General features: G+C 41.5%; 1 protein-coding gene across 1 annotated transcript in view; it reads right to left on the bottom strand.

Moving 5' to 3' along the window:
• Nucleotides 1-17,662, bottom strand: part of LOC108881676 (sodium/hydrogen exchanger 9) — a 53,819-nt gene that overhangs the window by 21,728 nt on the left and 14,429 nt on the right. The window contains exons 6-12 of the mRNA XM_018673761.2: nt 17,047-17,152; nt 14,577-14,715; nt 13,472-13,577; nt 10,328-10,416; nt 8,916-9,029; nt 5,859-5,970; nt 4,795-4,948 (exon numbers count right to left, since the gene is read on the bottom strand). Of these exons, the coding sequence (XP_018529277.1) occupies nt 4,795-4,948; nt 5,859-5,970; nt 8,916-9,029; nt 10,328-10,416; nt 13,472-13,577; nt 14,577-14,715; nt 17,047-17,152 (820 nt within the window). The remainder of the gene's footprint in view (nt 1-4,794; nt 4,949-5,858; nt 5,971-8,915; nt 9,030-10,327; nt 10,417-13,471; nt 13,578-14,576; nt 14,716-17,046; nt 17,153-17,662) is intronic.

The raw sequence follows: 17,662 nt of genomic DNA, 5'->3' as shown, positions 1-17,662 counted from the left end.
AGCCTTGGGGCCTCAGACTGCTCTGTGACTGGGTCTCAGAACTCCCCAGGGGTGCCTTGCCACCTCTAGCCCCCATCAAAGCCAAGGAGACAGACCGAAACTGAGAAACAGTAGTGTGACATTGTGTGTGTAAGCCTGAGTGTTTGTGATACTGCTTGGTCATAGAGTTACAGGGGCAGAAGAAAAGACAAAGACAGAAACAAACAGAACATAAAGTAATGGACTTTAAACACAGTGATATGGCAAAATTATTTAATAAGCAGAATAGTTTAGTCTGCAAGTTTTAGGCATATGACAAATTAATAGAATAAAAATTTTAATATCAGGGGACTAAAGCCTCAGAAAGTAGTGTGTCAGTGGCCCAGAGTGTTTTTCACTGTGAATGAATACTACAGCTCTGTAAAGACTAAAGAAGAAGAGATCTAAGAGATAATGTCAACATACCATGTTATTATTAATCACTGAAAAATAGTGGTTTTGGTGTGAAAAACAAACATAGGACCATTTTCAATGAAGGTGCAAAGCTGGTTGAGCCAGAAATGTTGGCAGATTGCCAGTTGAATCAAGCACAGAGCAACGTTTTACCCTCCTAGCCTTGTTTTGTTATTTCATGGCTCTCAGCAAGATGGGTGGAGTAGTGCAGCCTAAACAGGAGCCGTCTGTGCATATGGTGGCAAGGTTTATACATTATCAAAATCACATCAACTCATTAATAATTAGCTGGTTAGCATACTCTATCCCTTGAGTCATAGGTAACCTAAAAACATATAGTGTAGAGTGATTAAGCTGACACAATTATCCCTCCGCAGTCTACGTGACTTAGCCCCTCAACCCTGGACCCTGACCCTAAACCAATCCCCTACTCTTAGCCCTAACTCAGCTGGCAACCAGGTGGGTGCTAAGAGGTTAGCCTAGTGCCAAAACAATTACAATTTTCCAATATGCCAGGGTCTATCAGTAATCATATTCAACATATGCATATTGTACAGGTTGGTCATACTACTATATTGGTCATATTAAAAATATATTCACTCTGCTCCTTTCAAGACTTTTCGAGACTGTGCTGCTTCAAGATTGAGCTTTCATCTTTGGATCCCCAACAATTTCTACAAAGGTTGGTTGAGCTTGCATTTGCACTTGAATGATAGTGGACCTCTTTACATTTGTTTTTAAATTGGTATTTTTTTCCATTGCAGATGTTTTTCTTGGATGGGTATAATCTGTTTCCAAATTTGTTTTTGCCTCCTGCAGAGTAATGCTACCATTAACTGACAAGTGTGTGGGTTTGTGGATGGGAAAGCAAATGTCTCTGGAGGGTTGGGCTTGGTCTTCAGCAACAAGCATGACAATGCGGAGGAGAAAACAAGAAGCAGAGAAAAGATATATGACTGCAAGACAGTTTCATGGTAAGTTGTGTTCAGATGTATTGATAATTACTATCAGCTGCACAATACAGGGAAATAGCGTTTTCATTACTGTATGCAGTTTAGTGTAAATAATCACTTTATTTTGCAGCGGCATGATGAAACTCTCAAGTGTGGGCAATAATGTACCTTGAAATTGAGACTGAAATGGAGAGGGAAAGAGAGGCATTGTGAGAGGAGGAGCGGCAGACCGTCTGGGCTTTAAAAGCACATTTTGTCTACTGTTCTGGAGTCTGATGTCTGAGTGAACAGTGAGCTGACTGAAAACCAAGGTAGCTTTTTTATTATTATTCCCATCTGGTTTGAGCCTCAACCATTTATCTAAAACATGCAGCACATGAATTTCACATTACATTCAGACAGACAGCTCACCCCTCTCAGCCTAGTCCAAACCCTGTGTGGTGCACATTTCTCAGTGTGTATTTGCTTGAATTTGTTTTTCTTTTGGGTCAGGCAGTTTGCATGTTTGTGCTGCAAGACGTGCCTACTCAAATCTGTAAACACCTGATGAATGAGAACAACATTGCTTTCAGTTGCATTGGAAATCACTGGCAAAATAGATAGATCAGACTGAAAAAGAAATAATCGTTACCATTTCCCATCTACAGTGTGGGAAACTGATTTGATTTACTACAAGACCCAACACTAAAATGATCAGCTTTCTTGAACAAATTTCACAAAATTGAAACAAAAGACATTTTACTTTCTCTTTTTCTTTCATTTGATGCCTGTAGTGGTAGGTCTTTTGAGGTAGCTATAGGGGTTAAAAAAAACCCACTGGAATAATTTCACACAGAGTACAACTTTCAAAAACTCCTCCACAAAACCATTTCAGAGATGGAACAGAAGTTAAATTTGCTCCAGGTGAAGAGATGTAATGTATTATTCACTAAAATGAGGTCTTTCAAAGTTGTTACTTGTCCCTTGGTTTCATACAATCAGATGAAGGAAGGGAGATGAGGAGAGAAGTAGAGGTGGGAGTTTGGGATGGCAAGTGAGGAAAACAGAGCTATTCTCTGAAACATGACAGCCCTGAAGGCTCAACGCACTGTTCTGTGGTGTGCTCCAGAGATGGAATGACTACTTACAAAGACAGCAGTGTCATGGGGATAGAAATAGGCAGGTGAATTATTCAGGACACATATCCACAAGCAGACATATACTGTATACACACAGACACACAAGCAAGCAGGGTGGGTGGCAGGTATAAAAGTAATATAACTCAACAACTGTACCTTAAAGTGAAGTCTCCCAAACTATGCCAAGGGCTGGTAAATGTTTTAAAACTCTAATTAAACTAATAAATATATTTTAATAAAATACCTGTCACATTATGCATTTTCATTATTATTCAGCTGCACAACCAGACACTGTGTTAAAGGCCCTGGAAACCAATTTTCTCAATCACCTATCGCTATAAGCAATGGGTTCATCACATTGACATGCTATTTTCTGATAATGTTAGAAAATTGTTATTTCACTTGAGAAGTTTCTGTATTTGTGTTTTGTTTGTGCTTTTCTCATTGATTTCAGATTACCTGATGTCTGGGGTGATGTCACAAATGTCCAGCAACCAATCTGGATTTAACAAATGTAGTTTTGCTTATTGTTACTTTGCTTGGATGTTTGACCTTCACTGCAGAGAATGATGTACATGTTTGATACTAGAAGGCTGTTTTCACATTCATTTCCTTCAGAGGTATAGTTTCTCTGTGCTCTCCTTAGAGGTGCTCACAGCTGTTAATGCTAACGTTGGTTAAGACAAGTACATACAATCATGTTTTTGTGATATCACAAGGAGTCTTGGAGGTAATATGAATATGAATATGGAGATGAGACAAGTGTGATGTGGAAACTTTCAGCCTTCACTGCCCATACATCAAAAATTGGACTTTTCAGTGAACTAGGGGAACTCCAGTAGTGTGTCCAATAGTTCAATCTGGTTATTGATGTGGGAGAAGGGTCATTATAAAAATTGTAATAGTTTTTTGTGGCAGAACTATATCAGGTACAAATTATTATTCGAAGCAGAGTACTGTCTACTCACTGTCAACTAATATTGAGTTACCCTTAGGAATTTATCTGCTAAAAACAGATTTTACTGGCATTTGGAATTTGCTGAGTTTAATCTCAGACCCTGAACTCAGCTCAACACAGTTCACTCTTGGTGAAGATAGGATCTTAAAACAACACAGCAAAAACTCCTTAAGCTGCTCAACTGACACAGAACAAGAGACCAGAGTTTGTGGACACAAATCCAGTGCCCCAGGGGATTTCACAGAGATATTGGTTCTTTGTCTGGTTCATAAACGTTAGCATTACAGATGAAATGAAGCTTATTTGGCTGTTAAAGCTCAAACAAACAACTTGGCAGATTGAATTACCAAAGCCAATCTGCAATTCATTAACAATAGAGCAGCACCAGGTTTTGTTTTACATCACAAATTGCTTCATTGTCTGGGTTTTGTTGCTTTGGGAGAGGGTGCTTATTGTTAAAAAAAAATTGTCACATGCAAGCACTTTTGGATATACTGTATATATATATATATATATATATATATAGAGAGAGAGAGAGAGAGAGTAATTTTTATTCTTATTGAGGTTGATTTTATTTCTTTTTTCCTTGTTGGTTTAAATATTCAGAATAGGAGACATTCCCTTTTAGCTGATTTCTACACTGTCAAGATATTTAGGCCTCACGGACAGACATGTATACATACACACATACACACACACACACATCACTGAAAGCCACTGGAGATTCAAGTGCACTGCCTCGAAAGACTGTGGGAGTCAATTATACTACCATGATCTGGGCCATAGATTAGACTTTAATAATATAAGTATCTAATTACTGCCTTGCATCCTTCACGCCTCTTCTGCACTCCTTAATCATTATCGCCCACTGGCCTCGAATCACAGATAGTACGCAGACTTTAAAGGAAAAAAATGGCACTCACTGCGTGCTCTCATTATAAAGCCACAGTTAGTTTTTCTTGCATACATGTGCTTCTGTGTACACTGTGGGCAAGCTGCATTTATGGTACACCTGCTTTGCCCTGTGCACCAGCTGTGCAAGTCACTAATGGAGGGCAGAGCAGGAGCAGACACACAGAGCTAAGTGCTTGTGTGGGGCTGAGCAGCAAGGGGGAGGTGAGAGAGGCAGAATTCAAACATGAAGAGGAAAGCTTTACAAAGAGCTGTTGCATATTAAGTGAACTGAATGCTTAATGTCAGTCTAATTAAGCTGTGTCTGTCTCTGTGGTTATGAGAGACAGAGACAACCGCAAATGATGGAGACAAAGATTGACAGGTAGGTTTGACTTGCATCATACAGACTGTGTTTCTCAGTGAGTGTGTTAGCACTAACCTGATGTCCAGATAGCGCAGCATGGGATCAGCAGCCGTACCCAGCACCCAGATGGTGAAGCAGACCAGCAGCAGTGTGGTGGTAAAGATGGTGCACCTCTTTTCTGTGGTTGTGTCTCTTAGAGCCAGGCTGAATGCCACAGCCCCCCTCAAACCTGAGGGCAGAGAGGACATTTCTGAGCAAACAGCTGGATTAGGGCCATCCATAAAACCTTGAGACAACCATCTACCAACCAATTATTTGAAAGAAGCAGCAGAGAGCAATCCAGTTAATAACTCTGTCCACGGGTAACAGATTACACCCTCACTGTACAGTGGTGACATAATGCTTAAAGTCAAAACAATTCCCAGAGCAAATCCTTCGCTGCCATGAGAAACAGATGGGGGAGGTGGTGGTGGTTGATGGTGGTGGTGGTGGGGGAGTTTTGAAAAATAGCAAGACAAGGGCTTTCTACAAAGAAACCTTACGTAAGAGGTAAAGTGGGTCAGGCAAGCAGCGGAACATGCTGCTGCTGCACTACCCCACATCACTCCACATCAAACGCTCCTTTCTCCTGCATCATCAAACCATTCAAAGCTTCAACCATTAGTCTCAGATGCTAAAGTTTTATGTACTCTTCCTCCCAAAATACAGCTACAAAAATAGAAAAGTGAATTGCTCTTTTTAAACAACATTCTGACAATATGGATTAGCACTTTCTGTAATGAGGGGGGTGAATTATGATAAAGCCTGAGGAAGACACTGGTCTTTGTGTCTGTCTAACTGACTTTACATGCACACACACACACTTGACATACACACACACACACACACACACACACACACACACCACACACACACACACACACACACACACACACATATTAGCTGCAGGCAGTGAAGAGAATGGAATAATTAAATAGCTTTAAATCAGGGTAAAAAGTTTTCATTTTTGAGTTTCTTGCAGAAATAACATCAGTAATCCAGCATTTATCGTACTGGCAACCAGAGAGATGTGGTCAGACATGCAAAGTTAAACTACAAATGAAAAATAAATAATGACAAACAATGTTAAAAGGTATTACCTGCAAACGTCATGAAGTGTTGGAAGCTGCAAGGTATCTTGCTTGTACGGCCAAGGTTTAGCAGGAAAGATAAAGGGTAGATGTTGCAAGCTCTTGAAATAAAGATGGAGAGCTATATGTATTGAATACAGATTAAGGAGAATACTTAAGACTGAGAGACACTCACAAGTTTAAGCACACTTCAGTCAGCATGTCCTCATTGTTTTTTTTTCTCAAAAGTAGACACATATTTTTTTCGGAAATCAACCTGGTATTTTTTCAGCTCACACTAAACTGTTTGGGATTATGTTTGGAGTAAGTTCTACTTGTCAAGGTTGAGGTAAATTATTGATAAGGTAAGGTTTGCTTTATTTATTTTTAAAAAATCCTCCCAGTCAATCCCTTACTAAATAAAAAAGTACAATTTCTTTGTGAGACCAGGCAGTAAAAAGCATACCCATGAATATTACTATACACTTGAATGCGTGCATACACGCACATTAAAAAAAAAAAAAAAAGTCTCTGAATATTTTCTGTTTAGGATGCAAACACAGCAGTGTGGCACCATGCCGAGGCATAGAGCCAATCAGGCTGTGCCAGCTGTCTCTGCCCTCCACACACACTTTGATGTTTCACATAGGATGGGACTGAATGCTAAGTGTCCTGGGCAGCAGTTAGGGAGAGGATATCTGTACAATTATCAGGGACATAGCTGCCCCTCTGGATACACCTAACACCTTTTGTCATACTTTTAGAAGAAGTTACTATAGCCCCATATAAACGCCTCAAACCTCATATGAGCCTGTATCCCCAGTAGGTTCTTGTTAGTGGTACCCAAGTCAAGGCTATAAAACAGGGGAGGCTGGGCTGGAGGAAATCACATTTTTTAAACTCTTTTGAATTTTAGTGCATAAAGATAATCTGTGCAGACAGGTACCCCTGCTTTAGCATCATGGGGAGATGGGATTTTGGCTATTATACAGTGAGTCCAAATATGATGCCTGGAATAATAAAGGGACCAATATCTTAGGCAGGGGACCTTAGTGTGACAGGGCTATTACTAAAACAGAGCTCTGCTGCATCCTGCAGTCAATATTAGATCTCATGCACCCTATGGATTTTCAAAAGCAATATCCTGCTCCCAAAAGCAGTCATTTCTCTTTATCAAAGGCCTCAGAGCTATTTGAATGGAGGTAATTAAGCACTTTCATCTCAGCCTCATTTCCAATAAAGCCCATCTCCATTGTCACTGGCAAAGGCTGCAAGCTATAGTGATTAAAATCTACTGCGTAACCAAAGAGCGATTAACAGGGTTGAATCACTGGGGTTATTTCATTTTTATAGACACTTTTAGCACTGAACAAGAGGACTTCGACCTCCATTTATTACTGTTTGTACATCCGGGTCAGCTTCCAGTAGATGTAGTTCACCATATTTTTTGCAAGTGCAAGTTTTTGTTATGGAAGCACAGTTGAGGACAAAGCTAAACAGGCTCAGTGCTCAAGTCAAACATTTTTGCACTGGCAGCCCTTCGAACTGAACATAAAAGCATTGGAGAGAGAATCTGCTCAGCCGACTCCTTCTCTGGCTCTTTTGACCCTACGGTGGAAGATGGATTGTAATAATAATTGCTGGCCATCTGGGCACTGGACTGTGAAAGAACAGCTCCTTGGAGTGCGGCCACCAGAGTCTCTCCTCAGGCATACGCTATGGTCATGCCAGCTCTCAGGCAAGGACAATTGTACAATCGGTAGCCAGCAGTCCATTACTACCCCTCTGTTCCCCTCAGGAGGCAAAAGCTGACAGATACGACAGCTGTGAATATCACACAGCTGTTATGGTAGTATAACCTCACCATTTGATGAGTATTATTGAGGAGCTGATGGATCTTTAATTTCATAGCATGTATTGTATATGGCTGCATTGCATTCTGGTCCGTAGAGGCTGCTGCCTGAAGAGGAATGCATATTGCATATTCTATAATGGATTTTTGCCTGTGTGACTTTTTCAGTCTGGGTACAAAAGAAGCTTTTGTTCTTCAATTCTGAACAATTTTCCCTCCTAAAACTTGACATTTACTGTTTGTTTTATATTTTAGATAGCTATGCATTTTTCTCTAGTCAGACTACATTGTCTGTACATTGGCCTGGAAAGTATGTGGATGTGATCAAGATGTCCACTAAGGCTGCTAATAATGATTATTTCATTACTGATCAATATGTCTTTTTTCATTAATAAATAACATTTAGGAATTAGTGAAAAATGCTCATCACAGGCAAAACCCAAATATTTTAAATTTACTATTATATAAAACAGAATAGTAGCAAATTGAAAAACTGATAAATGCCTTAAATGATCAATTGATTGTCAATATCACTGTCGGTAAATGATCTCAATTAGCCAACTCACTGATTAATTGACATCAACAATTAACAGTGTGAAAAGCATTTAAGAGTGGGTTTTCCCTTTAACGAGATCAGACTACCATAACAAACAGCACAAACCTCTTTGACTGGAGTTTCTAGAACTAATAAGATTTAATTGTCAACCTCAACAGGGATACAGTGCTTAATCCACCAAAAATTAAAGTACTGTAAGCTTATTTCAAACAGGCAAACATCTTTATTGTGCAGAGCCTTGCTAGAGAACCGAAAACAAGCAGCAGTAACAATAATTAAAGACCTATTTAAATTTCTGTTTCATAGGCATTCCTTAGAGGAAACGCTGCACTGCAGCATCTTAATCTGCAGAGATGGTGATCATGGGCGACTGGCTGAATGGTATTTGCAGAGCTCACCGGATCAGACCTGGACAATTTAAGTGCTGAGGTTCTTGTTTTTTTTTTTTTTTTAAGGACTGAAGAAATCACTGCACTGCAGCAGCACAGAGGTAAGACAGAAAACAGGAAGACCACTCTTGTCAAATAAATGGCAGATGATTGCACAGATAGGAATTATGACTAAAGGTAAAGGAGCCAGAACAAAACCGAACAGAACATCATTTATGGGGTCTGAGTGGATTCCAAAGGCTGCACAGCAGGGGAGTGCACATGCTCCATCATGTAGCAGAAAAGGATACAAATGCCCCAGAAATGAAGAGGGCTTTGAAGACATGGTGAGGAAAGATCAACAATTCATATCCCATGTAGCTGAAGATGAAAATCTCCCCCAGGAAGTTGACGACTTCAAAGAGCTACAAATTATAAAAAGGGATTGAGAGGATCATGAGGGAGAAGGTCATCCGAGATGTGGAGGGGTTCAGGGCAGCATGTGGATGTGTATGCATGTGTGTGTGGGTGAGTAGGGGGGGGTAAAAGTGAAGGACTCGGATTCTATCTGAAATGGGTAAACAGGCTTAGTTTTGTACAAACACAACAAATCCAGTGTTGATGTTATTCCCTGATCCTTTGAGGATAGCAACTGCAAACATCTACAGCTCGAGGACATAATGTGGTTGCATTTTAGTACCAGACATGTTTTTGTCATAATTTTCCTGCTAAATTTTTTATTTGAAACATGCTGTTTGTGGAAACATGTGTAAAGAATAAAAGAGGAGATTTCCTGGACTTAAAAAGATAGCTAGAAAACGTTCTCATGAATCTTCCTTGAGAAGAAATATTACAACTCATCAGCATGGTCTACAGTTCCTGTAATGATCCAGGCCATATTAGAGAGCTTAGATGTCATTTACTGTAGCTAAAAATAGAATCTGAAACACTTTAATGAGGCATTTCTGGATTAAAAAAATCAAATATTAATTAAGGCCCTTATGTTGGATTACATTAGCACAGATGTTATGACTTAATAAATGATTTATTAGTTTCTGTTTCTATCAGTTAAACCAGCTTTGCTTTGGTCTAATTGAATAAGTGTACCTTTTCCCTTAAGAACTGCATATCACAAGGACAAGAGATGCCAGAAAAATATTTATCTTGCTAGCTATTTAACTGGTGTCTGGGTACGCTAAATGACTTTGTCTTTCCCTTTGAGCTACAGCTGCATGTATAAATCATAAAAACTTAGATAAAGGCATCCTGCCAAGTAAACATACTGCACCATACACATACATTGACTACTGCGTCACCAATCAACTCTATAGGAAAAAGACTTTAACTGTGCTGCATTGCCTTTTAAAAGGCTTTTCTGTGATAAACAGTTAGCTGCACTGTGGCACAGATAATGAATAATAAATGCATAGATGAGTATATGTGTGTATTTCTGATTTATTTGCTCCTCTGTGAAGCTTGCCAGTACAGTATGACAGTGTGCCGGCCTCCATCTGTGCTCAGCCTTTTAAGCAGATAGCTGGAGACTAGCCTCCCACACAGACACCCACCGGACGACCAGTCCACTAATGGCAACTAATGATTGCTTGCACATACACACGATCCACAAACATTGGCATCAAAAGGCGATGTGAACAAAGTGAGGAGACTAAAAAATACAACAAACAACAGTGACATAGGTCTCAATCAGCCTCCATAAACCTACCTGCTTGGTCCTGGTCCTGCCCTCACAGGATAAATTATGAAAGGTGTACCTTGCCTGGCTCAAGCCACAAAACAGCACCGCCACAATACCTTAAAAAGAGAAGGAAACATGCAACAAAAATTCAGAAAGGAGAATAACCAAGACTTGTGTTAGATGTAAATGTGACCATAACATTTGTGGACAAAACTGTATGGGAAAAAAAATGAATGAATGTTCCATAGACAACAGGGAGTTAAACAATGTGCTGTATCTGATTAGAACACAATATGCAAAAATTGCTTATACATGCACGTATTATGTAATCAGGCTGTGTGAATGTGTATGTTTGTGTGCTGGTTAACACACTGAGCCTTGGGGGGCTTCTTATGATGAGAACATGCTGTAGGAAGTCCCTCCATCATAGGAAAATGATTTGTGAAAAGAGTCTTTGTTGGGCTGTGTGGTTCAACCAAGAAGAATTTTAAAATTGAGATGAACTGACTTCTGGTTTACTTCAAAAGCATGATGTTTTTAATTAAATGTGGAAATGATATAAAATACAAGTCTTAGCAGCACAATGCATGTAAGGATTGTCGTAAAGGCCCAAGAGTCCAGTTGAGTCCTGTGTGCAGCTACTTATGTGTATGTGACAGCAGATCAGACCAACCCAACCCTGTATCCACCCATTGTCCTGGTTCCAGTGAATTCCAGCTGTATAAACAGCTTAATGAAAATGTGCTGTCCAACCCAACTCAAGCATCCTCGAGTTTCTGGCCAAAAACTTCACTTCCATTTCTACTCCAGAGACATGAAGCTCCGAGAATAATAAATGCTGAAGAATGACATCATCACAATAGATTGTGCCAGACGCAGAGGAGCATAAATTAACAAAAGGAAAAACAAATGAAAGGTAAAGTGCAGGAGGGAAAGAAATGCAAAGAAAAGCAGCTCCACGGGGAGAGGAAAGAGGGTGGAGGGAGTGATTAGGGCCCCTGCTTGTACAGAGGACACTGCCTGCACCAGAGAGCTGGAATCTGAAACGCCTAGCATGAAAGGTGGGTTGCTGCCTCACAGGACATGCTTGCTTTGTTGCAGAAATTCAATTTCACATTTTCGCTCCCTCTGCTTTGAGAGAGAATCACAGACGATGGAAAAATGTGAAATTACTGTGATGGGTAGCAATAGTTAGAGGACAGAGCTGGCAGTAATAAATGCAGCAGCAGAGAAAAGATAGCTCCTGTGATTCAAGCTGCTAAGTGAAGCCAGTCGATTACTCTCCTTCACCGCCTGCCTTCACACCAGAATGCTGACCCTCTACCTGCACTACGCTAGCTCCAGTAATCCCTGCTCCCAATGTCCTCTTAAGCATTGTTCACCAAAGTCTAATGGAGCATGCCAGCGTGGCAGATCTCATTTTGGTTCCATTTGGTTTAGGGGCAACAACATCCTCCTTGGTTTTCATAACACAGACAGAGGTAACACATCATCCACCATCCACACAAAGATACACACAGGGCACTTGGCAGCAGATGAGATGCATCCAATAATGAGTAGTTGTGAGGGGCAGAAGATTAATGATAACAGGGCTCCCTGCGAGGCTGAGGGTCATTAGGCACACCCTCACTAAACTCCAGCAATTAACAGAGACAGAAACAGCCTCGATTACCAAAGGACACTAGGGAGGACTCCCATTGCTCACTGGGTGCCTCTGTATGAGGTGCTGCTTCACCACAGATGGACCATTAAAGGCCTTTGAAAAGAGCAGCACTCCACAGACTAATTTTGTCAGATCCAATTTTGTACCAAGAATATTGAAGATTGCAACACGACTCATTTTTAGATTACTGTGACTAAACGTCAGTATCAAATTTTATTTTATAACATTGCAGGTTTAAAGTCAAAATGAAGTATTTTACCATTAGCTCTGATGATACAGCACAGAGGAGTTGTACCTCTACTAAAAATACCCAAGGCTTTGCATCACATAGCGCCTTAGGTTTTTGCTGCTGTTTGCCTCCCACACTGGGCAACATTCAGAGTGGTGTACTTTATAGACAGGGCATCTGGGTCCAATAGACAAAGGTCAAGCTATTTCATTAAAGCCGTCTTCTCCTCCTCCACAGGCCACAGGGAGCACTGCCAAGTAAGAGCGAGCTCTACAACATCAGCTGAATGAGTGGAATCCCTCTGACACAATCAGGGCAGGAGGAACAACAACACTCAAGTGTGCATATGTAAACTACATTCATATTTCAGGGCTACATTACCACTGATCGACTAGGAAATAGATTTAGGACAGTTTCAGCTGAGCTCCAACAGCGGAGCCAAGTATTTTTCACAACACAAGCTACTTGTTATTTCAGATACTGTGAATCAGTTAAGTGAATAAAATGAGATAGATAATAAGTATTTACAAGAAATAAAACTTGCCTGTGGTGATGAAGAAAGAAATCAATGACAAGAATGGTGAAGCAGAAGCTGTATTTGTACATGTGACCTCAGCACTTCTTGACTTTCCAGGAAAGTTAGGCAAGAATACTATTATACCTTGGTGCTATATGAGGTGCCATCTCCAAACTGAAGGTGCAAACACACTCAGATAGTAGAGGGTGGACACCATTTTAAAATGAGTTATGGGGGTTGAGCCCAGAGTGGGATTGGTACCTGCAGTTCCCCTTAGAGAGGAGATGGCTTAATACTTTCTCATCTATATAATATTGCCTTGCTATAATGCCAAGGACTCTCAGAGGGTGAAGTGTGTGTGTGAAAGTAAGGAACAGGTTTTTTTCAGATATACAAGAGGTGCGAGTTGACTGGAAAGAAAATGTCATCTGTTTTTGTACAGGGAATTGTACAGATGGTCATGTCTGGACAACAAAAAATGTGCACAAATCATTCCCAAGTCTGTGGATTGCAAGTGGTCGCAGACGCCTCTAAAGCAGCAGAGCTTGCCAATCAAGCAGCTGCTTGTGTCACTGATACTGTGGAGCAGTAAGCGAATCGGCGCATGCAGTTGCTAAGGAATGCCTGAGGGGAAAAGGGCAGCGGTTCACTAACAGGATTTGTAGTCTGTCTGACCTCCCAGCCACTCTGAGCACCGGCTCGGCCACACACACACACAGAGACACACACACGCAAATGATATATAAGTCATACAGCGCTCACCTGAAAGTCCACAGGCCTCAGCTGAGAGGAAGCTGCTCCAAGACAGCAGGAAGAAGACTGATGTTTCCAGAAGAGGGCTCTCGTGCAGTCGAGTGAATTTGGTGAGGTGGAAAGAGAATTAAAGATATACAAGAAGGTAATCATACAGTATTTAATGTCTTGTATAATATGTGGTTGATATTGAAGCTGCAATTCAAATTTATAACTGTTGTGGCAGACTGCCTGCAGGCAGAGAAACACTGCAGTACTACAAACAAAAAGCAACTGCAGAGGTTTCTTCCTAAGCCAGGGTGATCTGCCATGTAGAGTAACCTGCTGGGTCTTAATGAGGTCCTGTCTGTGACTTTTCCAACAAAGTCGACAGTCCACTTTTGCCCTTCCACTGTCAAACATCCCCTCTGGCACAACTTCCATGTAAATTATATAGTACATCTTTACACAGTGTTCCATAAAGAACTACACAGATCTGAAAGTGAGAATGAGTCAGTTTAGATTCTGTAAATATTACAGTTTTAGGACAGTGTGCTGCTCTGTATTCCCAAACACATGCTGACACAAGTCTGGCTGTTTCTTTCTGTAATTAGCAAGGACAGGTAGAGTTAAGTAATTAAAAGATAACTGAGCAACTGTGTGTCAAACTGAATCTCTTTAAGAAACTGCTGTTTGAAGAGACAGCACAAAGAGCAGGCTGTTGCTATGGTTAGCATCAGTGAAATCTAATAAATGCTCACTTTGTGCTTTGCCCACACCCAGAGATTAGTCACTGTAAATAAGAGCTGAGCTCGGCCCCAAAACCTCTTATGTCACATCCTCATTTTTCATCCTAAAGTCTAATTACTTGAAGATCAGAGAGAAATGCTGGACAACAGCGTGAGTCGAAACTTCATCAGAGGCTATTGGCTTGATTGACGACCTCTCTGCAACCATTAATGTCGCAGAAGCATTTAAGACTTAGCCGCGTTGCTTTTGTTGATAAAGGTGGTACAGTAGGGGTTTGTTAGAGAGGCAATTACCAAGTTGAGGAAGTGGATAGATTGCGGCGGATGCTGAGGTGATAATTGACTTTGGGGTGCAGAGGCAGAGACGGGAGGGGATGAAAGGATATGAGGGCTGTTATGACTGCGAATATGAAACCCAAGAGGAAGGAGCCGGCGAGCACTCCAAGAAAATAGCCAACAGAGTGGAGAAAGGCGAGGCGGTCGAAGGTGTGTCCTGTACCCATGTGGCTGTAGGTGGTGATGGCACTACAAGAAAAATGATACCATATACTCAAAATAAGGGTTCCACACATGTAAGAAAAAGTGGCATAATTACAACAGAAGTAAATATGTGTGTTACAGTCACTGGGACATTAAAGCAACAACATTATTTATGGCTGTGAAACAAGTGCAGTCATCAGAAATATGGCCCACTAGTTTCTTGGTGTAAACCAGTCAGGAACAGTGCACATAAATTCACATGCTTATTATGCTGAGCAAAGCCTTTAAGTGCAATTTATTGGAGTCATTCCTAGGAATACATGGCATTCTTTAGAAGTTAAATCCTCCCCTGAAAAACAATCCATTCTGAATTACTTGCCTCTGAGACATCTCCTTGTAGTTAGAGGGAAGCAAGGGAAATACTATTGTTGTTGACAAAGACAGCAGCATCATGCTATTCACACTGCTATAAATATTTACTTTTTTTGGCGGGGGGACTTCCACATGGAAGTCACTGAGTGCAAAAGAGGCCTCAATGAGAGGGGAGAGAGGGAAATAGGGAGGAAGAGAGAGAACACAGAGAGAGAGAGAGAGCCTGCGGTGAAGCAAGCAGAGACAGGCACCCATGCGAGCGGCTGATGGAAGCTGGCTGCCTTTGTGGAATGACAGTATTTCTTAACCCACCACAGACCCTCCCATGTACACCCTTTGGACTTGGACTGTTTTAAATCAATGTCAAACCTTTGAGTCAGCAAAAGCAATGTGAACGTGGTGTTTGCTGTATATTCTGCCTTCATTTTACACTGCTTCTGAAAGCCAGGAAGACACAGAGAGTTGCTACTCACAAGCTAACATGAAAATTGTTTGTTGAAGATCCGTACAGTGTCCAAAAAAAAATGTCTATTCAACTATTGACAAATGAACCCATAATGTATCTCCACTTTTCATGCTGACAGGTTGAAATGAGTTAGCACACGCCACAACATGCCTTAATCTCCATAGCAAAAGGGGTAGAATCAATCAAGCTGTCGCTAATGAGCTCAGCAAGCTGAAAAGGGAAAATCTATTATCCCCCTCCATGGAAATAAAGACTCCAGTTGTGTTAGCTCATTAAACTCAGCCACTAGTCACTTGGACACCATGACCTTCTGGAGACTGTATCTTCAGACGTCTGGTGCTGCTAATTCCCAGTCAAAAAATTTCAAGATGTCAACACAGGACCTGGTTGAATAGTGGCTGGGTCAGGGCTGCTGGAGCAGGAAGTTTAGTGCCTGTGAGAGGGCACATCAGCGTAAGGTTGAGCTGCTCTGGGAGCTTGTTAAAATTCCAGTGCCAGGACCCCGCGTGGCTCGCTAATAAGGGCTGGCTTTGTGTGCGGGGCCAGGGCGACCGGCAGGCTAGCGAGCCAGTCAAGTGACGGGAGATGGCACGAAGGCCGGTCACGCCACTCCAGGAACAAACACAGCACTATCTGAGTGTTTGTGCGGGTGGACGTGCATGCTCCCCTCCTCTGTGCTTCAATGTACACAGAGATAGCAGCCACGGCATGAACACAGCAATCTCCACACACGCCTCCTTTTCTCTCCATCTGCCCGCCTGTCTGGGCCCATTTGTGCGATAGGAGAGGGAGCTGTCAGAGTGTGCAGGTACTGTACATGTGATGTGTCAGTCTGTGTGAATACAATATACAAATTTGAACACATATTGTATCCCTGTCATTTCCTTTCCACCTTTGTTTGTTTATCTGCCTGCCTGACCATGAATGTGGACCTGTGTGAGTTCTCCCCCCTCTCCATCTCCATCTCCATCTCTCGGCTCCCCATTTTGCCATCTGTTAGCACGTCTACTTCGCTGGCTTTGTTCACCAGCATTGTGTAAATAGAGCAGACAATGACTGCAATGTGTGGGAGCAGGACAAGCATGCGTATTTTAGTGCAATGCTGGAGAAAGTGGAAAAAGTGGAAGTGAAACAATGAAGAAATTGAAAAGCATGGACAAGGCATGACTGCATCATGGCTACTTCACTGAGCCTTCAAGGATTTTATGCTGTATTTTGTCTGAATTATGACAGTAGATGTGTTAGCTGAGTTTGTTAGCTAGGAGTGTGTCTCTACTCTGGCAGTGAGTCTCTCCACTGAGTACCTTAATGAGATGCTGACAGTGCCAGGGGCAACTCTCTTACGCAGTCCACTGCATAGCATCTGAGGCACTCATGCTGTTTTGCCATTCACACCCTTTCCTTAAAGCTGGCAGCATCCAGTCCTTCCTTCCCCCACACATCCACCTCCATAATGCCAATTGGAGCTCCCACACAATTAAATTTAGAAATATATTGCATTTTTAGGCCAGAGACAAAGCGAGAAGCGAGATACTCACTGTGTCAGGACGACAGCCACGGCGTCGTTCAGGACGCTCTCACCAAACAGCAGGGTGTGTAGATCCAGATCCACACGCAGATCTGACAACAGGCCAATCACTGAAACTAAAAAAAAAAATACAAAAGAGGAGTTACTTCTGTTGAAGACTGCAGAAAGTACAATAACTCCTCTGCTAATTACACTGAAAAAAAAATGGTGTGGAGTTTCACCTCTGCTGCTACAAACAGGGGAATTAATGTTACAGTGTAACAATGAGCGCTGACAGAAAATGTCAGCACACTGACAGTACCGGAGAGAGGATTTTGCCACTTGGAGCAGCCAGAGTAACTAAATCAAGCAAAGACTTGTTCAGCCCAAGCTAAAGAAAATACACAATGCTTTAAGGCATTATTTATCGCTACATAGGGAACACATGGTATACTGATAGTTGTCCAGTTCAGTGATTGTTTCTCAGAAAATAATGTACCACCTGTAGTCATAACATGGCAATCTGCAATTTATTGGCAGCAGCAACAAGGACAGACACTGCAAATCATCTGAGCAAAGTAAATGACTGAATTGCTTGATATGATTTGTATATATGTGGGTGTTGATAGTTTTGGGATGTTACAATT

The sequence above is a fragment of the Lates calcarifer genome, linkage group LG24, assembly GCF_001640805.2.
Source record: "Lates calcarifer isolate ASB-BC8 linkage group LG24, TLL_Latcal_v3, whole genome shotgun sequence".
NCBI lineage: Eukaryota > Metazoa > Chordata > Actinopteri > Centropomidae > Lates > Lates calcarifer.
This window is presented reverse-complemented; position numbering and strand designations above follow the sequence as displayed.